The sequence below is a fragment of the Oncorhynchus clarkii genome, chromosome 24 (assembly GCF_045791955.1).
Source record: "Oncorhynchus clarkii lewisi isolate Uvic-CL-2024 chromosome 24, UVic_Ocla_1.0, whole genome shotgun sequence".
Taxonomy (NCBI): Eukaryota; Metazoa; Chordata; class Actinopteri; order Salmoniformes; family Salmonidae; genus Oncorhynchus; species Oncorhynchus clarkii.
In genome coordinates, this window is record NC_092170.1 from 3150071 (window position 1) to 3176395 (window position 26325).

The window sequence follows — 26325 nt, forward strand, 5'->3', positions numbered from 1 at the left end:
GTACAAAATGTGTGTGTGTGTGTGTGTTGCTTCACAGTCCCCGCTGTTCCATAAGGTGTTTTAATTTTTTACATTTAAAAAAATCTAATTTTACTGCTTGCATGAGTTACTTGATGTGGAATAGAGTTCCATGTAGTCATGGCTCTATGTAGTACTGTGCACCTTCCATAGTCTGTTCTGGACTTGGGGACTGTGAAGAGACCTCTTGTGGCATGTCTTGTGGGGTATGCATGGGTGTCCGAGCTGTGCGCCAGTAGTTCAAACCCACAGCTCAGTGCATTCAACCTCCTATAAATACAAGCAGTGATGAAGTCCATTTCTCCTCCACTTTGAGCCAACTTGCTCAATTTCCATGTTATTATTCAAGTTTTAGTTGAGGTTTAGGGTTTAGTGAATGATTTGTCCCAAATTCAATGCATTTAGTTTTAGAAATATTTAGGACTAACTTATTCCTTTATATTAAGTCCACAGTGTCTAGGCATAGATAATGTACACTGCAGTACTGTAAACAATGTTGCTTGATGGTCATAGTGTACAGTGCATGGTGAACCATCTGAGTGAATAGAGAGAACAGCACTCTTGCATGACAAAGTTCCTTATTACTAGCCTGGTCCCATATTGGTTTGTGCCGTCTTGCTAAATCCTATGGTCATTGTCACAGAGGGAGTTGTCAAGACCGCACAAACAGAACTGGGACCAGGCTACCTTTTTATTAGAGCATTGACTCACAAATATGTTGCTTGCTGCACCTGTAGGAGTGGAGGGCTCCGTGTTTGAGATCCTGCCCCAGTCGGTGGACGTGGTCCCGGTCCTGCTGTCGTGCCGCTCTACGAGAGACGTATGGCAGCCCTGCTCCTGCAGCTTCAGCCTGCGCCTGGAGTGGTACCCCTGCCTGCTCAAGTACTGCCGCAACCGCGACACCACAGGCAAAGGCAGCCCCTACAAGTGTGGCATCAAAAGCTGCAGCAAAGGCTACCACTTCACCTACTATGTCCCCCACAAACAGCTCTGTCTGTGGGATGAGGAGACTTAGCAGCACACTATCCGTGTGGTCACTCTTCCCAACCCAAACAAACCAATGTTTTTCTTTTATTCCCTTATTTCATATGGATATCACGTTGGGAGTTCAGTTCATCCCAAAACCACTGGGCTGCATCCTGTCGTGAGATGATAGTAGTTTGATGCCTTACATGGAGAAGGTTGAAATTGAGACAAAACATTTTTTTTGCAACAGGAGACATTTTCTCTCAATAACTCCTTTTGACACGTCTATAGGGGACATTTCCTATAGTTTGGATATGATGCCTCCGAAGTGTCCAGGTACCTACTGTGACCTTAAATTACTCTTGCACGTTTGTGCCAATGTTGGGAAAACATCTTCAATATGGCGCAGCTAATAAAAATGACTACAAGAACCTTCTCTAATAAGGACACGTTTATGCATACGGCTGGACAGTGCAGCTTCTTTTCTACATTTCTTGCCCCGTGGGATGACTGTTGAAGGAACAACGTTCCCATTATATTGTCACAGGAAACCGTGGGATCGGAACGGTCAGTTAGACAATGACTTATGACGTCAATAACACAGCTTTAGCCAGCTCTCTTACTGGTCGATGGCAACTCGGGTTGCACTCGATAATGTGTCTCTGATGCTGGCATTATTTATTTGGTTGCAAGGTGAAATTATACAAGATTCTTATGTCTAAAATGGCTTCTCTTTAAAGTTTTACCTTCATCACATTTTTGTCTTTGATTTGTCAATTACAAGCTTAATTTCCTCCAATTCTGCATCTGTTCGCAATTAGACAGAATTGTAGCAAGACATGATATACACAGTGTACAAAACAGTAGGAACACCTTTTCTAATTTTGAGTTGCACCCCCCTTTGCCCTCAGAACAGCCTCAATTCATCAGGGTATTAACTCGACAAGGTTTCGAAAGCGTTCCACAGCGACGCTTCCCACAGTCCTTTGGGTGGTGGACCATTCTTGAAACACCGGAAACGGTTGAGTGTGGAAAAACCCAGCAGCGTTGTAGTTCTTTCCCATTCATCCACTGAATGGCACAAACACAATCCATATCTCTAGGCTTAAAAATCCTTTGTTAACCTGTCTTCTCCCCTGCATCTACACTGATTTGAAGTGGATTTAACAAGGTGACAGTGATAAGGGATCATAGCTTTCACCTGGTCAATGTCATGGAAAGAGCAGGTGTTCTGAATGTTTTGTACCCTCAGTGTATATTGTGAAAATTTGTTGGTGTTGTATTTAGATAACAGTACAGAAATTGATGCTAATTTAATGTATGTTGAAGAGCAAGTTACTTCTATCTATTCTATTACAGTAGCTTCAATGTTTTTCTTCTGACAATGTGATTTTCTTGGGAGCACATTTTCATGAGTCCCAATTCACAATGGAAGATCACCTGAGTATTTATAAATCGTCTGGGGTTGAGAGAGAATGCCACTCACTTGAACATCATTTACATCTCAATCACTGATGGCCATGATTTGTCTTTTTACATAGGTTTTATTATGACAAACTGTTTCCAAGGTTGATTTGCTTATATTTCATTATTCTTTCCAAGTTTGTAGCTAAACCAAAGTAAAGATTCACAAAGGAAATATTCTCCAAGGAAGGGCTAAAGTTACAACCTATCGGATTTGATTTCTGTCCAGAGCCAGGCTGTGTTGGATCTAATGCTTACTCAACTGCCTGGCCACTTTAATTTATCATGCAATACTTCCACTCCCTTTTAATGCAATGCATAGCTCCTTTTTTCCTTTCAAACTCCGACACATGGATTATTGAGAAAAAAAACCCTGTCTAACCATAGTCAGTGGAACTCTTTTACCACCATTGTCAGTTCATTTAATTAACATCACAATTTATTATAAATGTACATGCAGGCCTCGATTTTCACTTTGATTTTTCCATTCCACACGGAACACTTTGTTCAGGTAGGACTACAATTATCAGCATTCTGTAGGGAAAAAGTCACATTTTGTTCCACATAAGATCACTTGTCTTCTATCCGATTGCTATAACTCATCACGTCATTTTACATCTTGAGTAGCCCAATGTGTGTTTAGTCATATTCATTAGTAACTGGTACCTAATTATGTTTAATTCTCCTGATTTATTCTGTCACATGCTAATTCCATGTCTTTGTTCACTTTGTTTGTATATGACCTCTTCCCAACTGACAAACCAAATGTCTTTTTTTTTACCTTCAAACTGGCCATTCTATGGTAACCTATGTGCCTTAACGCTTAAATTGATTTTTTGCTATGTAAAACTAGAATAAAATCTCAAACATATTTTTCTATGAAAGAGTGGTGTACGCTCTTCGCAAACACCACAGAAAAATAGTGCAATTTAACCATTCAACGGTATATTTGGCCTTCCATAAAGACAAGTCTTTCGCACTGCACTTTGAGGGGGGGGTGGGGGGGATTCAGCAAAAATCTGAGCAGATTCTCAGTCTTCAGAAAGGTGTCGGTGAATTTTCCGTCTCTTATCAGGCTCCAAGTACAGTAAATATACCAGCAGATGGCGCCACAACCCCATTCTAGATGGCAAGTTGACAACTAGACACCACCCGTCGACGATAAAGCTGCTGCTACATTCGGAACCAGGCTAGCAGTAATTATATATTTCTTTACTTACGGAGTGTTGGAAACTAACTCACTAATTTCGTTTTGGGTTGGGCAGCAATCTGCAGCTCCAGTTGCTGACACTGCAAGGTGGGGGAGTAGGCTATTGAGATTAGATGCTCGAGAGACATTTTTTTGTTGTTGATGAGCCGAGCAACGTGGACACAAAGAACAAAAGATGAAGTGACTCACCCGAAGGAGCATGCTGGCCACAAATAGACAGAAGATTAGATGTCACCGACATGAACGTGCAAGCGGCGCAGAAATAAGGTGATGTTACAAAGTAGTTATTTCGCATTGTTATGATTGCCAATATTTGATAGCTTGAGGAGGCTCGCCTGCCTTATCGAACTGACCTTGTATAGTCTAGACGGCTCATCAGGACTCAAATGTATTCACTTTTAATGTTTTTAGCTCAAATATTCATCTTCATTAATGGCTCGGTTTCAAGCCATCTCGCCAGTGTTATTTTCTCTATTTGCTATAGAGCCCCAGCGTGGAGGTGTCATAGTACCCATAAAGCCTAACGGTCAAACAGGGAAATGGATCCAATCGTCTTTCCACCATTTTTCCGTAGGGGGTTTTAGAATAACTTAAGGGCAGTGTTTTGTGTGGACTTACCCCGGCGTGACGCATTAAAAGCTCTCGGATAAGTTGACTTATCAATATTCGGCTCTATTTACTCTGATTAAAAAATGCTAACCGCAACATTCAAACGAGGCTACAAAGAAAACTAATGGAACTGTGTTGACGTCAAAATCGGGGGTGTGAACTAGGTTTCTATTCAAGCGTTGCTCGACATGGTAATGGCTCTATAGTATTGGAGAAAAGTAAAAAAAAAAACTGACCCTCCGTTACATCTTGACGTGTCATGTCGTAACGTACAAAGCAACTATTTCTGTCTTACAATCTCTCTCCACCAGGTGTAGCACTTCTATCATCCTTTAAAAACAAGGGGGATACCTAGTCATTTTTTTTCATTGCATGCGATCATCGTTCTCAAAGCCGCTGTTTACTTCTACGATCACTTTAGCACCGCCCCAAAAACCCGATTCAAATTCGACAAACCTTCAAATAGGTTTGGACATTATATAAACTCTTTATAGTGTTTTATTTACATTTTAGATGCTTTAAGTTGGAGTGACCGAGTGAAAAAAAGCAATTTCCCCACACATCTCCTCTCACTACCACGCTGGGAGAAATTGTTCTTTACAATGGGCGGCAGGGTAGCCTAGTGGTTAGAGCGTTGGACTAGTAACCGGAAGGTTGCAAGTTCAAACCCCCGAGCTGACAAGGTACAAATCTGTCGTTCTGCCCCTGAACAGGCAGTTAACCCACTAGGCCGTAATTGAAAATACGAATTTGTTCTTAACTGACTTGCCTAGTTAAATAAAGTAAAAAAAACAAAAAAAAACATTACAGTTGATCTAGAAGTATTATGTTTTTGGGGCGCTAAAATAAGGGCAATTGTACGGACCAAGGCGATGTACGTTAGACATCGTGCAAGCTCCTGCATGTCATCTCTAGCTGACACCTTTGCGAACATGTATTGTGTCAATTTAAGACTTTCACAAGACATTGTTCATTTTTTAAGAATTGTAGCCAATTCATTGATTACTACATTCCAGATATTCTTACCTTTGCCTCGATTTGGCTATCTTATCCAGATCATCATGGCATTTGTAGTTCTTTATGATAGCCACATTAGCAGATAATTAGCATTTCATTTTGGGGGGATAAATACATGTGAATATATTGATAAGTCAGCTTGTCCTAAAGAGATTTGCACGGTTATCAAAACGTAAGCCTACATGAAATACAGCCCTTATTGTAAGTGTTTCTAAAATCCCCCATGGGAAAAATTTGTGGTGGAAAAACGATTGGAACCATTTCCCTGTTTGACCGCTAGGTTTTATGGGTATTATGACTCATACTGTGGTACCCTATACTAGCAAGCCAGCTGCTCTCTCCCCTTCTGCACTGATGTCAAAACAGCTGAACAGGGGAAAATATAGCTAGCTCTATAAATAGTATGCCAAATTCATGATATTAATAATAAACATTTACATGTGGATATTCTTTTTTATTACATAATGTATGTATAGGTGTATGAAAAACACCTAACACTAGCTTGCTTTGACAGTTTAGTGGAAGAAATGGAGACTGTCTGCAGTGCAACCTGATCTCAGAGCATTTCATATTATTTTGTACAAAAATCTTAGACACTGCATTTCTTATTATTTATTTTGTTATTTATTTTTTTACCTTTTATTTAACTTGACAAGTCAGCTAAGAACAAATTATTATTTACAATGACAACGGACAACGCTGGGGCAATTGTGTGCCTCCCTATGGTACTCCCAATCATGGCCGGTTGTGATACAGCTTGGAATTGAACCAGGGTCTGTAGTAACACTGAGATGCAGTGCCTTACACCGCTGCGCCACTCGGGAGCCCATGATATATTTCGTATGGTTTGTATTAATTTGTGAATGTCGATCATCCATTTGGTATAATATGTTACGAATTTGCTAAACATACACTACCGGTCAGGTTTTAGAACACCCACTCATTCAAGGGTTTTTCTTTATTTTTACTATTTTCTACATTGTAGAATAATAGTGAAGACATCAAAACTATGAAATAACACACATGGAATCATGAAGTAACCAAAAAAGTGTTAAACAAATCAAAATATATTTTATATTTGAGATTATTCAAATAGGCCAGGTCATCTGATGCAGCACTCCATCATGCTCCTTGGTAAAATAGCCCTTACAAAGCCTGGAGGTGTTTGGTCATTAACCTGTTGAAAAACAAATGATAGTCCCAGTAAGCCCAAACCAGATGGGATGGCGTATTGCTGCAGAATGCTGTGCCTGAATTCTGAATTCTAAATAAATCGCAGACAGTGTCACCAGCAAAGAACCATCACACCACCTCCCCCATGCTTTACGTTGGGAGATCCGTTCACCCACACCGCGTCTCACAAAGACACAGCGGTTGGAACCCAAAATCTCAAATTTGGACTCGAGACCAAAGGACAAATTACCACCGGTCTAATGTCTGTTGCTCATGTTTCAAGTCTCTTCTTCTTATTGGTGTTCTTTAGTAGTGGTTTCTTTGCAGCAATTCGACCATGAAGGCCTGATTTCACAGTCTCCTCTGAACAGTTGATGTTGAGATGTGTATGTTACTTGAACTCTGTGAAGCATTTATTCAGGCTGCAATTTCTGAGGCTGGTAACTCTAATCAACTCATCCTCTGCAGCAGAGGTAACTCTGGGTCTTCCGTTCCTGTGCGGTCCTCATGAGAGCCAGTTTCATCATAGCGCTTAATTGTTTTTGCGACTGTACTTGAAGAAACATTCACATTTCTTGAAATGTTCCGTATTGACTGACCTTCATGTCTTAAAGTAATGATGGACTGTCATTTCTCTTTGCTTATTTGAGCTGTTCTTGTCATAATATGGACTTAGTCCTATTTGGTAAAAGACCATCTTCTGTATACCCTGATTGGCTCAAATGCATTAAGAAGGGAAGAAATTCCACAAATTAACTTTTAAGAAGGCACATCTGGTAATTGAGATGCATTCCAGGCAACTACCTCATGAAGCTGGTTGAGAGAATGCCAAGTGTGTGTAAAGCTGTCATCAAGGCAAAGGGTGGCTATTTGAAGAATCTCAAATATTAAATGTATTTTATTTGTTTAACACTTTTTTGGTTACTACATGATTCCATATGTGCTATTTTCGTAGTTTTGGTATCTTCACTATTATTCTACAATGTAGAACATAGTACAAATAAAGAAAAACCCTTGAATGAGTTGGTGTTCTGAAACTTTTGACCGGTTACAAATTCCAATTTGTTGTGGCTAACGTTACCTAGGCTAGAGGTAAAGGTTTATGTTAGGGGAAGGGTTAGCTCAAAGGTTTAGGTAACATGCTAAGTAGATGAAAAGTTGCTGAAATGCTAAAGTTGTCCATGATGAGATTTGAATTCGCAATCTTTGGGTTGCAAGATGTTTGCGTTATACGCCCATCCATCCCGACCGACCACCCTCCTATTGTTTTTGCCTTAAATAACCTGTCTTGTGTAACCATACCAAACATAACATACAGTGTGTGTGTGTATATATATATATATATATATATATATATATAAAGTGTATGGACACCTATTCACATTTGTGGATTCCGCTATTTCAGCCACACCTGTTGATGACAGGTGTATAAAATCGAACACACAGCCATGCAATCTCCATAGACAAACATTGGCATTAGAATGGCCTTACTGAAGAGCTCATTGACTTTAATGTGGCACCGTCATAGCATGCCACCTTTTCTAACAAGTCAGTTCGTCAAATTTCTGCCCTGCTAGAGCTGTCCCGGTCAACTGTAAGTGCTGTTATTGTGAAGTGGAAATGTCTAGGAGCAACAACTGCTCAGCCGCGAAGTGGTAGGCCACACAAGCTCACAGAATGGGACCTCTGAGTGCTGAAACAGCGCTTAGAAATGGTCTGTCCTCATTTGCAACACTCACTGCAGAGTTCCAAACTGCCTCTGGAAGCAAAGTCAGCACATTAACAGTTCGTTGGCAACTTTATGAAATGGTTTTCCATGGCCGAGCAGACGCACAAAAGCCTAAGATCACCATGCACAATGCCATTGGACTCTGGAGCAGTGGAAACCCATTCTCTGGAGTGATGTGTCACACTTCACCATCTGGCAGTCCGACAGACTAATCTGGGTTTGGCAGATGCCAGGAGGACGCTACCTGCCCAAATGCATAGTGCCAACTGTAAAGTTTGGTGGAGGAGGAATAATGGTCTGGAGTTGTTTTTCATGGTTCGGACTATGCGCCTTAGTTCCAGTGAAGGGAAATCTTAACGCGACTGCATACCATGACATTCTAGACCAGGGGTGTCAAAGTCAAATGGACGGAGGGCCAAATAAAAAAATCAGCTACAAGACGAGGGCCGGACTGTTCGAATGTTCATTGAAAAATTTTTAAATGACGCATATAGTCTAGTGAACCTAATTGAACCTACTGAAAACCTAACAAATATATTACAATATGATCAGATAAATAAAGCAATATTTTCTTATGGCTCTGTCAGTAATCTTTAATTTTCAACAGACACAAAAGACAAATTTCCTTTATATAAATATCCCCATAACATGAACATTAAATGAAAGAAACCGGTATTCAAGGCACCATCAGTAGACTATATTTTCTATTTTAGCAAAAGTGGGCTAAATTTACTTCAAAGAAAAAACAATAATAGCAATTTTCTATCATCCACTCAACTGAAATATTTTTAAAATATAATTGGATTGAAATACAAAAAAATAAAGTGCAAAAATCTATTAATCAAAAACAACACTTTGTTTAAGGAGAAGTAACATGCAGTGAAAACAAATATTAAATTTTAACTTTTAAACTTGAACTGAGTAAAAACTCTAAATATGTGATTGCACAGTAATGTTCACTTGTTTGAGGTTGAGGGTGATACTTGGTGGTGTCCCATCTTTTCCACAAGTTCATCAATGTTCGGGGTAAGGCTCTGAGCTGAAGAAATCCTCAGAATTGAGTGGAGGTGTTCAGCAGTAAGTCGACTTCTGTGTGATGTTTTGTTCAGGTTCATCAAAGAAAACAGTTGTTCACACAGGTATGTGCTGCCAAACATAGACAACGTTTGAGCAGCCTGGATGCGCAGCTGGGGCATTGTGCCGGGGAGGAAACGGGCGAACTCCGCAGCACCCACTGCCGCATATTTTGCCCTCAGTGCATCATTGCATTGGAGGTCAATCAACTCCATTTGGAGGTTTGGTGGTGAGCTTTCCACGTCAACAGCAAATGGGTTACCGAGCAGTTCCAACCTGCTTTTTTGTGCTTCAAAGTCAGCAAATCGGCGTCGAAAGTCAGCGGCAAGCATACCTATTTTATCAGCCAACTGTGTGCTCGGGAACGCACTGGTAGAGAGCTTCTCTTTCATGGTCTGGCAGCTGGGAAAGTGGCTCAAATTTTCTTTCCGCATCTGCGTCTCCCACAGAGTCAGTTTGGTTTTAAATGCCTTCACTGTACTGTACATATCAGAGATGACACGATCCCGACCCTGCAGCTGCAAGTTTATTGCATTCAGATGACTCGTAATGTCACACAGAAAAGCCATTTCACACAGAAACATTTCGTCTCGGAGTTGTGTTGTGTCTTTCCCTTTGCTGTCCAAGAACAGACAAATCTCCTCACGAAGCTCGAAACATCTTTGAAGCACCTTTCCCTGGCTTAGCCATCGCACCTCTGTGTGATAAGGCAAATCACCATGCTCCGTTTCTAACTCCGTCAGAAATGCCTTGAACTGGCGGTGATTCAAACCTTTGGCTCTGATAAAGTTAACTGTGCGCGTGATGATGCTCATTACATGCTCCATTTTCAAGGCTTTACCGCACAACGCTTCCTGGTGTATGATACAATGATAAGCTGTCAGCTCACCTGTCGCGTTTTCCTCTTGCATCTTTTCCCGTATCTTCGCCACCAGTCCGCTCCTGTGTCCACACATCGCAGGTGCTCCGTCGGTTGTCAAACCCACGAGTTTTTCCCAAGGCAGCTCCATCTCATTTACACATCTTGACACCTCTTCATACAAATCATGCCCCGTAGTTGTGCCATGCATAGGACGTAAAGCCAAAAACTCCTCTGTCACGCTTAGGTTGGAGTCCACTCCGCGGATGAAAATTGACAACTGGGCAATGTCAGAAATGTCGGTGCTCTCATCCACAGCCAAGGAATATGCAATAAAATCTTTTCCCTTTTTCACAAGCTGCTCTTTTAGATTGATGGACAACTGGTCTACTCTCTCGGCAATGGTGTTTCTGCTCAGACTCACATTTAAAAAGAGTTGCCTTTTTTCTGGGCAAACTTCGTCACAAACTTTAATCATGCAGTTTTTGATGAAATCCCCCTCCGTAAATGGCCGGGCTGATTTAGCGATCTCTTCTGCCAAAATAAAACTGGCCTTGACAGCAGCCTGGCCTTGTGATTTGGCTTTTTTGAACAGAGCCTGTCGAGATTTGAGGCCTCGTTTTAATTCCTCTGCCTTTTGTAGCCTTTGTTCCATGTCCATATTCTTGTTTTTGTCCGCGTGTTTCGTTTCATAATGTCGTCTCAGATTATACTCTTTCAGTACCGCCACACTTTCTCCACACAGAAGACACACAGGTTTTCCAGCTACCTTCGTGAACATATACTCCGACTCCCACCTTGTTTGAAACCCCCGGTTCTCAGTATCCACCTTCCGTTTTGCCATTTTTGATGGGTATCTGAAAGTTAATTTTACTGTGATGCTGACGACTGCTGTGCCAATAAATATTGAAATGAAGCAGCCTACTGCTCGGTGCGTCACCTTTGCATTGTGGGAAATGTAGTATTGGTGCGTGTAAAAGATCTGCGGGCTGCCGGCTTGCTGCGGGCCGGTTCTAATAATAAATCAAGATCATCCCAGGGGCCGTAAAAAACCTTCTTGCGGGCCGGATGTGGCCCGCGGGCCTTGACTCTGACATATGTGTTCTAGACGATTCAGTGCTTCCAACTTTGTGGCAACAGTTTGGGGAAGGCCCTTTTACTGTTTCAGCATGACAATACCCCTGTGCACATAGCGGGGTCTATACAGAAATGGTTTGTTGAGATTGGTGTGGAAGAACTTGACTGGCCTACACAGAGCCTGGACCTCAACCCAATCGAACACCTTTGGTGGGATGAAATTGAACACAACATCGAACCAGGCCTAATCGGCCAACATCAGTGCCCGACCTCAGTAATGCTCTTGTGGCTGTTTTGGAAGCAAGTCCCCACAGCAATCTTCCGACATCTACTGGAAAGCCTTCCCAGAAGAGTGGAGGCTGTTATTGCAGCAAAGGGGGACCTACTCCATATTTGAGTGTCCCAGACTTGTATTTACTATGTTACGTCTTGTCTATGAGACCAGGATGTACTGCCCCAGACACAATTACTTTTGGACTTGTTTTGAAACTCCCCTAAAGTCTGCTAGCATGAAATTTCTCCTTACCAACGAAGGTGTATCATGGTCTCATTTCCCAATAAAAACACATGAGACCTCACCAAATCCTCAATACTCAGACTGGCCAGAACACTACAACTGCTCAGTTCAGATAAACATTGTTTGTCAGTTGCTTTGAATTTTAACAAGGGTTCATTGAAAGGTAATGTATTTCTGTATTGTACTTGTTTTTTTGTATTTAGCTGAGGGATGACATCGCTGGCTGTCGGCGTGGTCCTTTGTCTAACAGGCTGGATCACTCTCTACACACTACTGTGTAACACCAATGGCAGCCACGGTTCTGAGTGGAATTGTAGGCTGGTCACACTGCTCCATGGAATCCTGGCCGTCTGTATAACAGCATACATAGGCTATGTGGATGGACCTTGGCCCTTCACACATCCAGGTAAAATACTCACTATCTAATCCCACGCTGCTCCTGTACCGCCTATCTAATCCCACGTAGTGCTGCTCCTGTACCGGTGGTAAAGTTTGTATAGGAGCAATTTTTTTGGGGGGGGGGATCAGTATACTTTGATATATGTGTGTATGTTGCTAAGCATAAATAGTGTTTACAATAACGTTGTGATCTTGATTCCAGGCACAAAGAACACCCCCCTTCAGATCAGTGCTATGGTCATTAGCCTGGGCTACTTCTTCTTCGATATGGGCTGGTGTGTTTACTTCCGCACCGAAGGCCCGGTGATGCTGGCTCACCACACCATGAGCATCCTGGGTATTTTGTTGACCCTGAGCTTGGGAGAATCAGGCATCGAGTCCTGTGCCGTGCTCTTTGGCAGTGAGATCACCAACCCCCTGCTGCAAACTCGCTGGTTCCTGAGACAGTTGGGTCGCTATGAGAGCCTGACAGGGGAGGTGGTGGATGTTCTGTTTGTGGTGCTATTTGTGTTCATGCGCATAGTGGTTGGCGGGAGGATGTTGTACTGCGAGCTCATCTCCCCACGGCCCAGGTTAATTATAAAGTGTGGGGGAGTTGCCATGTATGTGCTGTCCTGGGTGTTCATGGTGGACATTGGTCGTTTCGCCTACCGCAAGAGTCAATCCAAATACAGACGCTGGAGAGACCAACACAAATTGGCTGCAGTTAACGGACATGTCGGAAAGGCCGACTGAAAGACTTCCTTATCATTAGAAGATGAATAAAAACATCCAATGTTTATACTAATAGAACTTCTTTAACAAATGATTAACTACCAATGATTGTGTATGATTATTGGGGAGTAGTCTTTGGTATTCAGCTTACACTTGTACATTATTGTGCTCAGTTCAGGAAAACCAAGATGCTCAGTTTAGACATACACTGTTCATCACTCACTTTGGGTTAATAAACTGGGTGGTTCAAGCCCTGAATGCCGATTGGCTGACAGCCGTGGTATATCAGACCGTATGCCACGGGTATGACAAAACATTTTTTTTTTTACTGCTCTAATTACGTTGGTAACCAGTTTATAAAAGCAATAAGGCACGTTGGGGGTTTGTGATATATGGCCAATATACCACTGCTAAGGGCTGTTTCCAGGCACTCCGTGTTGCGTCATGCATAAGAACAGCCCGTAGCCGTGGTATATATGCCATATACCACACCTCCTCAGGCCTTATTGCTTAATTATAACACAGGTTCATTAGAAGGTAATTTACAGTACCTTCAGAAAGTATTCACAACCTTTTTCCCTCATTTTGTTCAAGTAAAATTCTATATCTCACATGCTTTGAAGGTGTAGACTAACAGTGAAATGCTTACTTACGGATCCATTTCCAACAATGCAGAGTTAAAGATAAGAGAGAAAATGTAATAAAAAAATGAAATATTAACATAAGAAATAAATACACATTGAATAAGGAGTAAAAATAACATGGATATATTAGCACGTAGAAAATAACATGACTATAAAGGGAGTACCAATACCGAGTCGAAATGCAGGGATACGAGGTAATTGAGGTAGCTATGTACTGTACATATAGGTAGGGGTAAAGTGACTAGGCAACAGGATAGATAGACAGTAGCAGCAGCGTGTGTGTTGTCTTACAGCCTGAATTTTAAAATTGGATTCAATAGAGATATTTGGTCACTGGCCTACACACAATAACCCATAATGTCAAAGTGGAATTGTTAGAAATGTTTACAAATTAATTATAAATGAAAAGCTGAAACGTCTTGAGCAGTGGTGGAAAAAGTACCCAATTGTCATACTTGAGTAAAAGTAAAGATACCTCAATAGAAAATGACTTAAGTAGAAGTGAACGTCACCCATTTAAAGTACTACGTCAGTAAAAGTCTAAAAGCATTTGGTTTGAAATATAGTTAAGTATCAAAAGTAAATGTAATTGGAAAAAATATACTTAAGAATCAAAAGAAAGTATAAATAATTTCAAATAGCTTATATTACGCAAACCAGACTGCACTATTTTCTTGTTTTTAAAAATGTATTTATGGATAGCCAGGGGCACACTCCAACACTCAGACATAATTTACAAACAAAGCATTTGTGTTTAGTGTGTCCACCAGATGAGGCAGTAGGGATGACCAGTGATGTTATGTTGACAAGTGTGTGAATTTGACCATTTTCCTGTTCTGCTAAGCATTCAAAATGTAATGTGTAATTTTGGGTGTCAAGGAAAATGCATGGAGTAAAAAGTACATTATTGTCTTTGGGAATGTAGTGAAGTAAAATTTGCGAGAAATATAAATTGTAAAGTACAGATACCCCCAAAAAACTACTTAAGTAGTACTTTAAAGTATTTTTACTTAAGTACTTTACACCCCTGGTAATGAGTCAATAAGTATTCAATCCTTTTGTTATAGCAAGCCTGAATAAGTTCAGGAGTAAAATTGTGCTTAACAAGTCACATAATAAGTTGCATGGACTCACTCTGTGTGCAATAATAGTTAACATACATTTTTTTAATGACTACCTCATCTCTGTAACCCACACGTAAAAATATTTTGTAAGGTTCGACAGTTGAACAGTGAATTTCAAACACAGATTCAAGCACAAAGACCAGGGAGGTTTTCCAATGCCTTGCAAAAAATGGCACCGATTGAGCATGGGGAAGTTATTCAATACACTTTGGATGTTGGATCAATACACCCAATCACTAAAAAGATACAGGTGTCCTTCCTAACTCAGTTGCCAGAGAGGAAGGAAACCGCTCAGGGATTTCACCATGAGATCAATAATGACTTTAAAACAGAGTTTAATGGCTATGATAGGAGAAAACATTGTAGTTACGCCACAATACTAACTAATTGACAGAGTGAAAAGAAGGAAGCCTGTACAGAATTTAAAACATGCATCCTGTTTGCAACAAGGCACTAAAGTAATACTGCAATAAATGTGGCAAAGCAATTATGTTTGGGGCAAATACAATACAACACTTTTTACTGAGTACCACTCTTCATATTTTAAAGCATGGTGGTGGCTGCATCATGTTATTGGTATACTTGTAACCGCTAAGGACTGGGGAGTTTTTCAGTATAAAAAAATTAACTAAATGGAGCTAAGCACAGGCAAAATCCTTGGCTAAATCTACACTGAAGCTGTTCACTAAGAAGACAGTGAATGTTCCTGAGTGGCTGAGTTACAGTTTTGACTCAAATCTGCTTGAAAATCTATGGTAAGACCTAAAAAGAATAATGGGCAAATGTTGCACAATCCAGGTGTGGAAAGCGCTTAGAGACTTACCCAGAAAGACTTGACTGTAATCGCTGCCAAAGGGGATTCTAACATGAATTGAATACTTATCTAATCCAGATAAATTTGTTTTGTTTTTCATAAATGTTTTACAAATGTTAGAATTTGTCTTCCACTTTGACATTAGAGTATTTTGTGTAAATATTTGGGGGAAAAAAATCCCACGTTTCAACACTACAAAATGTGGAAAAAGGCAAGGGGTGTGAATACCTTTTTGAAGGCACTGTATTTCTATATTGCAATTATGCTGCATTTTACAGAACATTTACTAACATAAAATGTAGGCTAATCGGACTTACTTGCACAAATCTTGAGCATAGCTGATATTGTTGGTGATGGTAGAAAATGAAGGGGTCATGCAATCTTATGAAACTTCTACAGTGTATTTGTGTGTGTGTGTGTGTTGGTCATTTAAGTGGTTTTTGTTTTGTTTTTGTGTATTTAGCTGAGGGATGACATCGCTGCCTATTGGCGTGGTCCTCTGCCTAACAGGCTGGATCACTCTCTACAAACTACTGTGTAATAACAATGAAAGCCGTGGCTTTGAGTGGAACTGTAGGCTGGTCACACTGCTCCATGGCATCCTGGCGGTCTGCATAACAGCATACATAGGCTATGTGGAAGGACCTTGGCCCTTCACACATCCAGGTAAGATGCTCACTATTTAATTGCACTGAAACAGTGTAATCGTTTCCATGTAGAGTGCTGCTTCCATACAACCATTCTCTAAACATGGTTAAGTTGGTATATAGGGGTCGTTCCATGTCATTTAGCAAGCCATGACACCACCATCTCATATTGTCTGAAATAATTTCTGTAGTTGGACACGGGTAAGATTAGTATTTTTGTAAAAACATGTTTGTTTAGATAGCTTAATTTCTCACAGATCAAATTCTAATTGATTGCACCCAAATTGGCTTCATATAATATTCAATAAATGTAGTACCTTGCATCTGAATTACACCAAAGTTTTCTAACAATGCGTAAGACAAGGAATCCAAATAAATTGTTAAAAGCCACCCACGGACCTCCACTCCAATCCCAACCCAACAAGTATACAGAATCAGTTCTCTATTTCTGACATGTAGTATGGATCTGCGGCTCAGAGTATTGTTTCTTTATCTTATCTAATGAATTCTCAGTGAATTTGGTGCTTTTTTTTTCTGTTCGGCGAAATTAGTCATTCAAGTTGTTTGGTTTCTGTCCTATACCAGGTTCTGACCACTAGATGGTACTGTTCCAGGATTATATAAATAGTTACGCTAATACACTAATTGTGATATACACTGAGTGTACAAAACATTAGGAACACCTTCCTAATATTGAGTTGCACCTCCTTTTGCCCTCAGAACAGCCTCAATTCGTCGGTGCATGGACTGTACAAGGTGTCAAAAGCATTCCACAGGAACGCTGGCCCACATTGACTCCAATGCTTCCCACAGTTGTGTCAAGTTGGGTGGTGGACCATTCTGGATGCACACGGGAAACTGTTCCGCGTGAAAACCCGGAAGCGTTGCAGTTCTTGACAGACTCAAACCGCCAGGCATCTACTACCATAACCCATTCAAAGGCACTTAAATAATTGGTCTTTCCCATTCACCCTCTGAATGGCACACATACACAATCCATGTCTCAACTGTTTCAAGGCTTAAAAATCCTTCTTTAACCTGTCTCCTCCCCTTTATTTACACTGATTGAAGTAGATTTAACAGGCAACATCAATAAGGGATTATATTTTTCAAATGGATTCACCTGTTCAGTCTATGTCATGGAACACAGTGTATACATGTAAACGGGTAATAGTGACCAGTAACAGGACAAATACTAATAGAAATGGCAATCAATGGACAGCAGCGTAATGGAGTAATACATTAAATCAATAATAATTTTAGCAGGACCATAGGTTGTGTCTGTTAGACCTGTGGATGGGCATAGATAGAGTCAGTGTGGATAGTCTGAGGGAGAGCAGTAGGGGGATAGAAGCTGTTTAGGAGTCTGTTGGTCTGAGCCTTGACGCACCGGTATAGCCTGCTGGACGGGAACATGGAGAACAGTCCATGTCTCGGATGGTTAAAGTCTTTGGCAGTTTTTTTTCTTTCTCAGAAACCGGCTGGACCATCCATAACTGCCTCTGTATGGCTTTCCGGTCGCAAGCAGGGCAGTTGCAATACCAGAGAGTAATACAACCAGTCAGGAGGCCCTCAATGGTGGAGATGTAAAAGTTTCTCTGAATCTGATAGGTATGCCAAATCGTTTCAGCCTACGAAGGGATATGAGGCTTTGCCGTGCCTTCTTCACAACGTTCTGGTGTGAGAAGACCATGTTAAGTCTTCAGTGATGTGGACACAGAGGAACTTGAAGCTCTTGACCTCGCCTGTTTCCTGTAATCCATGATCAGCTCCTTGGTCTTGCTGACATATAGGGTAGAGGTTTGTTGTCCTGGCAACACACTGGCAGTTCTCTGACCTCCTTCCTGTATGCTTTCTCATCTCCGTTGGTGATCAGGCCTACAACCGTCGTGTCGTCAGCAAACTTTATGATGGAGTTGAAGATGTGCGTGGCCACATAGTCGTGGATAAACAGAGTACAGGAGGGGGCTAAGCACACACTTAGGGGGCCCTAGTGTTCAGAGTCAGCGTGGCGGAGGTGTTGTTGCCTACTCTAACCACCTGGGGTCGGCCCGTCCGGAGGTCCAGGATCCAGTTGCATAGGGAGGTGTTCAGTTCCAGGGTCCCGAGCTTGGTGACGAGCTTGGAGGGCATTATGGTGTTGAATGCTGAGCTGTAGTCGATGAACAACATTCTCAAATAGGTATGCATATTTTCCAGGTAGGAGAGGGCAGTGTGGAGTGCAATTGAGATTCCATTGTCTGTAGATCTGTTGGGGCGTTATGCAAATTGAAGTGGGTCTCAGGTGTCTGGGATGATGGAGTTGATATTTGCCATGACCAGCCTTTCAAAGCACTTCATGATTACAGATCTTAGTGCTATATGCACATGGCAGTAGTCATTGTGGCAGGTAGCTTTAGAGTTCTTGGGGACAAGAATGATGGTGGTCAGCTTGAGACATGGGGATTACAGACTAGGACAAGGAGAGGTTGAAATGACCGTGAAGATGCCTGCAAGCTGGTCTGCACATGCTCTGAGAACGGCCTTGCGAATGTTGACCAGGTTAAAACCTTATTCACGTAGGCCTAGGAGAGCGAGATCACCAATTCCTCTGGGACGGCGGAGGCCCTCATGCACAGCTCTGTGTTGTTTTTGTCGAAGCGGGCATAAAATGTATTGAGTTCGCCTATAAAGGCGGGAGTCTTGACCCCGACGCTCTACGGAGCAGAGGTGATGCTTTGTGTTGCTAGCTATTCTCTCAAAGCCGACACCGAGGCACCAACTCGATGCATCAAAGCAGAATTCTTGGAACACATTTCTCTTGTATACAATTGTGTGAAAATCCGTTCCTTGCACACAGATTCAGTGCTGTATTCAGGATGCCATTCCACCTGTGTCAACAGTATGAGAAACATCTCCTAGCCTCGGGTGAGCACACTCTTTGCCTTCTTTGCTTGGGAGCTGAACATGCTCAAGCTGCTGCACAGAGTAGCAGAAATTCACACCGAGAGCATTGATATCTCGACTTGAGAGCTTTGTGGACGGAACCACCGGACTGTCATCAGATGAATCTGCCACACAGATAATTGATCGTAGACCTTCCTCTGCAAATCATTCCAAATGCTCCAGGTCAAATGACAGGTCTCACTCCCCTCGTGATCCACTGCCCAATCAACGCCGTCGCTCATCCTCGCCTGGGCACAAATCTCACTGCACTGAGCTGCGCAATGAGATTATGTCACTGGGCAGTCGCATGGCAAACATGGAGTCCACCCTCGAGCACATCATGGCCAGACTTCCACTGCCGGTACCAAACTCAACCCCTACCTCTGAACAGAGTGTGGTTGTTGAATCCGATGACACTGATGTACTGTCCACAAGAGCTTCCCACTCTTGTGCCACAGACAATGATCACTCTGATGATGGTATGCACCGTGGCTCTAGCATCATTCAGTCCCAGCCTGTTGGCCTGGCAGTAGCAACACTCTTTTTCTGCCATCTATTTCCTGTGTTTGAAGGGTGAAAAATCCACTTGTCACTTAAATCTCGCTGTATTGATTGCTTTCATTTTACTCTTTCATACTCTTTTTGCTTAAATTTCGGTGCATCTAATTTGTAGCAAATTAACTTTAAATTACACAAAAAATTAACACCCATCAATTTGTTAATGGTATGTTAAATCCCAGACAAAGCTTTCGCATTCTTATAGATGCAACGAAAAGACAATGTAGTCTATTGAGCCCATTTCAGCCATTACCGGAGTGTGTTTGACAGGTCATTACAAACATTTCCACGGTCGTGGAAATATATAGCAACGCTTAAGCCCCGCCCACCTGAGGATCTGTCTTTTTCAGCCATCTATTTCCTGTGTTTGAGGGGTGAAAAATCCACTTGTCACTTAAATCTCGCTGGATTGATTTCTTTCATTTTACTCCTGCGACTCTTTCATACTCTTGCTTCTGCCTGTTGTTTTTTCCTGTAAACCGTGGAAATGTTTGTAATGACCTGTCACACACACCCCGGTGATGGCTGAAATGGGCTCAATGAAATACATTGTCTTTCCGTTGCATCTATAAGAATGCTAAAGCTTCGCCTGGGTTTTATCCTCTACACTTACATCACAAGAAATAGAAGAAAGATAACTTTATTTTGATGGGTATTATTTTTTTGTGTAATTGAAAAAATTCTAATTTGCTACAAATTAGATGTTCTTAAATTAAAGCAAATTCCAAAAATTAACACTTATAGTGAGTGATATTATGTCTGATCTCGCAAATGATGTAAAGTATGTATAGATAAATGTAGTCTAGATCCAAGCGTGTTGATTTTTAATCCGAGTGTATCCTGCTATTGGCACACTTCTTGAATTATGCAACAGAACGTGACCACATCACCAACAAACTCTCATGGTCCAAACACACCAAGACATTTGTGAAGAGAGCACAACAAAGCCTATTCCCTCCCAGGAGACTGAAAGGATTTGGCATGGGTTCTCAGATCCTCAAGTTAAACAGCTGCACCATCGGGTTGCATCTTTGCCTGGTATGGCAACTGCTCGGCCTCTGACTGCAAGGCACTACAGAGGGTAGTGCGTGCGGCCCAGTACATCACTTGGGCCAAGCTTCCTGCCATCCAAGACCTCTATACCAGGCGGTGTCAGAGGAAGGCCCTAAAAATAGTCAGACTCCAGCCACCCTAGTCATATACTGCTACCACATGGCAAGCAGTCCAAAAGGCTTTTTAACAGCTTCTACCCCCAAGCCATAAGACTCCTGAACAGCTAATCAAATGGCTACCCAGACTATTTTTTACTTAACACTTATTTTTCTTAAAACCGCATTGTTGTTTAAGGGCTTGTAAGTAAGCATTTCACATTTTCATGGTTGCAGCCTTGTTCCACCCCTTTATCTTAATGTATTCATATATGCAAATACACCAGTGTATTTATGCAAATGAGGCACATTGTTTTCTTCATTTGAACATAAAATATCAAAGAAATACCTGATACCATTAGAAAATGTATGACTATGCAAGACTATCTAAGAAAAACATTTGAAATTCGACCAATTGAATACCTGAATTCCCACCAAAATCCCTGAACTCCATTCATTATTTGTCCATAAAAGTAAAATGTTATGTGCTATAATTCACTCAATACCTAATGGATTCTAACAATTTGGAGTATCTTCATCCATTGTCCAACTGTTGCAATTATTAGAATTGTTTTTAAAACCTTCTAACAATTTTTGATGACTGTTGCTACTGGCAGTGACACTTGACCAAAAAAGAATCCTCTGAAATCTTTGAGAAGGCAAGTGGGAACCTCAACATGGAGCACGCCCCTTTCTGCCATGGTGTCCACATTCAAGTTTGATGAATTCAGTTCTTCAAAGACTGAGACATGCCTCCTGTTCAAAGACTTTGTGCGCGAGCTCCAATGCACATGGAACACGCCAAGTCAAAAAAAACTTTCCATGCGAAGCAAATCACTTAGCTACACTTCATGGTACAGACGAGAATGGTTTTGGCCATTTCCCCCGTATGGACAAATCATTTGCTTGACTTGTTCTGCCTGCTTCTCTCCGTCACAGTTCAGACCAAGAGCTGCCTAACAAACGATGCAAGGCATTTGATCGCTTCCTACGCAGGACACATGACAGCACCGCTTCAGCCGCTAGGCTTGGCAATTTAGCAGCAATTCTGGCCTTCAGTCAGAAGTAGCTGCAGACTATAATATTAGGACCATGAAAGAACTGTCTACAGTGACCGATCTGCTCATCCAGTGCCTTCAGAGCAATGCTCATATGGTTGGGAAGACTTTGGCTGCATGTGTGTTGCACAGCACCACCTATGGTTAGCGAAGCCCAAGCTCCCTGACAAAGAGAGAGTTCCACTCTTAGGTATACCCATATCACCTAGCCAGGAGTGGCCCAAGTGTCTAAAGGAGGACAGAGAAGCACATATAAATGTGTCAGCCAGCAAACCATTTCTCCTGTCCCAGTCCCCCCAACTGGGATGCCCCCCCCAAAAAAACAGGCTCAGACAGGCTGCACCTGCTCGTTGGTGGAGGAACATACGTTCTCAGTCCTACTGAAGAGTTTCTAGAGAGCAATACAATGGTGGTGTGTAGCACTTCAAACTCCCGGTGGAGTTCTCCTCCTAAGCGCAGTTCACACCCAGGTGACTTTGATTACAGACATAATCCGAAAGGGATGGGGAGCAGTCTTGAACCAGTAAGGGGTTTGTGGTGTATAGTCCGCACCATAAACAACAGCTCACATCAATGTTCTGGAGCTCAAGGCGGTTCACCTTGCACTCCAGCACTTCCTCCCAACATGTACTGATACGGACAGACAACATGACAGTGGTTGCATACATCAACTGCCTTGGCGGACTGAGGTCAATGACACTACACCAGGTAGCAAGGGAGCTACTGCTTTGGGCAAACACACTACTTACATCCCTCAAAGCAATAACCTGCCGGGGCCAATCTGTTAACCTTGTGAGACTCAAACATTGTCCGATGTAGTTCTCCACGAAGGGTCCAGCAGGCCCACTCGGGGTCAACGCCCTATAACACAGATCGCCGAGGGGGCTGCCCTATGCCTTTCCACCAATTCCCTCGCTCCCTCAGATCTTGAGGAAGCTCATTCTTGAGAACAAGTCAGTTCTACTTGTGGCTCCACATTGGCCAAAGGGTCACTGGTTTTCAGACTTTGTACAGCTGACAACCTCCCAACCATGGGAACTCCATCGTTGGGCGGACGTCCTGTCACAAGTGAAGGGCTAGCTTTCACACCCCAAAACCCAGCCCAGTGACGTGGGTGTGGCACCCGAATGTGACCACCTTGTAGCTGCAGGATTACCCTCCTTGGTAATTGATATAATACAGGCAGTAAGGGTATCCTTTACACAAAGACTTTATTCCTACAAGTGGAAGTGGTGTATTGCCCGTGCAGAATCGCCTTTTTCCTGACCAATTTATGACATTTTGACTTTTCTCCAGATGCTTATTGCTGCAGGGAAGTCCCTATCTATGTTGAATGTGTGTATGACAGACTCCCCATTTCTCACAGGGGTGTTGTGAGTTGTATACACTTTGCAGGATTAGGGGATTGAGTGACTATCTTGCCGCAACCAGATAATTATTTATCAAACAGAACAGATTGTTGTGTGTTATGGGGAGAACACCTAAGGTACATTGCAGTAGGTACACCAACTCTAGATGGCATGGTAGCACACTCCACCAGGGGTATGGCCACCTCATGGGCCCAGTTCAGAGGGGCCTCCCTGGAATCAACACCCATGACTTTCACGAGGTACTACAGACTCAATGTTATGTCCACACCAGCAGTGGGGTCTGTGGTTCTGGACACGGCACGCTCTCTCAACCCAGATAAGCGATCGCACTTTGAACCTTGTACATACTTATCAACCATCAGTGAGATGGATGTTCTATACAGAGGGCTTCCCCTCTTGGTGTTGTTACACCTAATGAAAGCATCTCATGTTTAAGTTTAAGCTTTCAGCTTGTTTGTGTTTACAGTTGACATATAATCCACCTTGTTGGGTTAATATTTTCTGTTACAATTAATCAATCCTTTGACTAATTGAATCAGGTGTGGCAGTTTAGGGTTAAAACAAAAATGTGAATTGTCTGTGGGGGCCTGAGGAGAGCTTGCTGCTGTGTGGATACAATGACTTCCTAGGGGCTCATCTGGACTAAGGTTTAATGGTATCCCACTCTGTTGCTGAACCACCTGTTTGGTACAGCAACCCCTTTACGAAAAGAGAGAACGTTACGGATTTAGCCCTGGTTCTCTGAGTAGAATAACGGATCGCCAAGCTTTCATGTCGTTCCTCCACCTCTGTGGAATTCAAGTCAAGTAATTGACAGTGTGTCACGTCACACCGCCTTTTATAGTGACAAGTCACGTGGATACAGTAAGGGAATGGCGTGACTGTAAATATATTTTATATTAAGCATCTCATCGCGTGAAGGGGAAGGAGTCCCCATAGGTCATTTGTCGACCTGTTAATCTACTCAGAGAATTAAGTTTACATCCAAAACTCAAGGTTCTTTATGTAGAGTTTCTTGCCAAGTATACAGTAATTGGATGTGTGTATGACAATGTTACTAACCATGAAGACTGTTTACAATAACGTTGTGATCTTGATTCCAGGCACAAAGAACACCCCCCTTCAGATCAGTGCTATGGTCATTAGCCTGGGCTACTTCATCTTCGATATGGGCTGGTGTGTGTACTTCCGCACAGAGGGCCCGGTGATGCTGGTCCACCACACGATGAGCATCCTGGGTATCTTGTTGACCCTGAGCTTGGGGGAATCGGGAATCGAGTCCTGCGCCGTAATCTTTGCTAGCGAGATCACCAACCCCCTGCTGCAAACTCGCTGGTTCCTGAGACAGTTGGGTCGCTATGAGAGCCTGACAGGGGAGGTGGTGGATGTTCTGTTTGTGGTGCTATTTGTGTTCATGCGCATAGTGGTTGGCGGGAGGATGTTGTACTGCGAGCTCATCTCCCCACGGCCCAGGTTAATTATAAAGTGTGGGGGAGTTGCCATGTATGTGCTGTCCTGGGTGTTCATGGTGGACATTGGTCGTTTCGCCTACCGCAAGAGTCAATCCAAATACAGACTCTGGAGAGACCAACACAAATTGGCAGCAGTTAACGGACATGTCGGAAAGACCGACTGAAAGACTTCCTTATCATTAGAAGATTAATAAAAACATCCAATGTTTATACTAATAGACAACCTTAATACATTTAATGGTTGTGTAAGCATGGGGTTAAAGTCAACAAATTCTTTAGGCCTATATGGTTATATGGGAATATGTTGGTATTTAACTAACACTTGTACATTTAAAAAAAAAATTAACAAGTGCAAGAGAATGATGCAAAAGCATCTTAAAAAATGTACAACTGTAGAAAAAACAATTGAGATATAGTTTGTCTTTTGAAACCAAAGGACCTAGTGCCAATATGATGAACAGATGTATTTCACAACCTATTTACAATTAACTGTAACCTAATAGTATGTTCTTCTAACCTTGTATCCAGCAATAAGTTGACTATTGGGAAATAGGCACATAACATTCCCTAATCCTCATAGGTTCGGCAACACTTTTTTGAGGCAGTGAAATTGAACCGAAACTGTTTCTTTCCTTTTGCAGTATTTTGTTGTATGCAGAAGTTTTTCTGCAGAAATGCAACTTTTTATAAATATTTTTGCAATGTTTTGAGTCAAATTTTTCTAATTTGAGTCTTTGTCTAATTTGAATTGTAGTACAATTTATAAGCCATTTTAAAACATTCCATTTGGTTTTTAGGAAGAGGTTTATTAACGCTCGCTGAGATTGCAGTGTTACATGACACTGGCTTTTATATAACATACAACTCAGTAAAAAGCTACATGTTTCTTGTGATAACTGTCTTTCCATTTAGCTACAATATGGGTTTTTCATTAAAGCGAACCGCAACAAATCCGTAACACGTGGAACAAAGTAATTGTGTAACATACTGTAATAGTATGTTTTTGTGGCATTCCATTGCTTGATTGGGTGTATATTAGTCATTGTAAATTAGTTTAAAATAACAATTGTTGTGTGCATGGTATTGCTTAAAATGTTCCAGTATGATGCTAAAATCACATTTCCCAATATTGTATGCATTCATATTTGAAATTCACTACTTTTCGATTAAATATTTCAATCTGGTGCCTCAATAGTTAGACACTGTGGAATTGTTTGTCAACATTCACCACCCCTGTGTCTTAGTTAAAAAATACCAATGGGTAAACAATAATTTGTGCTAAATGTTTGTGCACTGTATTGCTTAAAATGTTCCAGTATGATGCTAGGTCACATTTCCCACTATTGTATGCTTTCATATTTGAAATTCACTACTTTTTATATGAAATATTTAAATATGGTGCCTAAATAGTTAGATACCATTCCACATACTGTATGTCAACATTCACTACCCCTGTGTCTGTGATAAAGGAGAATAAATATGTGTGCCTTTGTGACTTTATACATGTTCAAATGTAATGTTTACTTTTGTGTTTTCAATAAATACCCTGAATACAAATCTGGTATAGAAATATGTGCTGTAATATCAAGTAAAATATTACAGCACATATTAGGCATATATAGTATCAAATATTTATTAGAAAAATTTGAACAGATTTATTATTATTTTTACTCAGGGAACTACTACTTTGCCACTTGTTAGAATTTACTTTAAATGAGTTATGTTAATTGTATTACAAC

General features: G+C 41.6%; 3 protein-coding genes across 4 annotated transcripts in view; all 3 read left to right on the plus strand.

Moving 5' to 3' along the window:
• LOC139382239 (out at first protein homolog) overlaps nucleotides 1–3319 on the plus strand; it is a 37427-nt gene extending 34108 nt beyond the window's left edge. Inside the window, exon 4 of the mRNA XM_071126108.1 lies at nucleotides 756–3319. Coding sequence (XP_070982209.1) covers nucleotides 756–1033 — 278 coding nt within the window. The 3' untranslated portion in view covers nucleotides 1034–3319. The remainder of the gene's footprint in view (nucleotides 1–755) is intronic.
• A 239-nt stretch (nucleotides 3320–3558) lies between these two features.
• Nucleotides 3559–13088, plus strand: LOC139382240 (TLC domain-containing protein 5-like). The gene is made up of 3 exons (XM_071126109.1): nucleotides 3559–3925; nucleotides 11917–12119; nucleotides 12315–13088. Exons 2-3 carry the CDS (start codon nucleotides 11924–11926, stop codon nucleotides 12845–12847), a joined length of 729 nt encoding a protein of 242 aa, XP_070982210.1. The 5' UTR covers nucleotides 3559–3925; nucleotides 11917–11923; the 3' UTR covers nucleotides 12848–13088.
• LOC139382241 (TLC domain-containing protein 5-like) lies at nucleotides 3571–26086 on the plus strand. 2 transcript variants are annotated; one of them, XM_071126111.1, is made up of 3 exons: nucleotides 3571–3644; nucleotides 15872–16074; nucleotides 24218–26086. In XM_071126111.1, exons 2-3 carry the CDS (start codon nucleotides 15879–15881, stop codon nucleotides 24748–24750), a joined length of 729 nt encoding a protein of 242 aa, XP_070982212.1. In that variant the 5' UTR covers nucleotides 3571–3644; nucleotides 15872–15878; the 3' UTR covers nucleotides 24751–26086. The 2 variants fall into 2 exon arrangements, with proteins under 2 accessions (XP_070982212.1, XP_070982211.1); XM_071126110.1 differs by lacking the exon at nucleotides 3571–3644 and adding an exon at nucleotides 12898–13129.
• The last annotated feature ends 239 nt before the right edge of the window (nucleotides 26087–26325 follow it).

Excerpts from the sequence above, each read along its gene's own strand:
- LOC139382240 (XM_071126109.1), top strand. The coding sequence starts at position 11,924 with ATGACATCGCTGGCTGTCGGCGTGGTCCTTTGTCTAACAGGCTGGATC. Across the intron at positions 12,120-12,314 it reads TTGGCCCTTCACACATCCAG|GCACAAAGAACACCCCCCTT; the intron begins GTAAAATACTCA and ends TCTTGATTCCAG.
- LOC139382241 (XM_071126111.1), top strand. The coding sequence starts at position 15,879 with ATGACATCGCTGCCTATTGGCGTGGTCCTCTGCCTAACAGGCTGGATC. Across the intron at positions 16,075-24,217 it reads TTGGCCCTTCACACATCCAG|GCACAAAGAACACCCCCCTT; the intron begins GTAAGATGCTCA and ends TCTTGATTCCAG.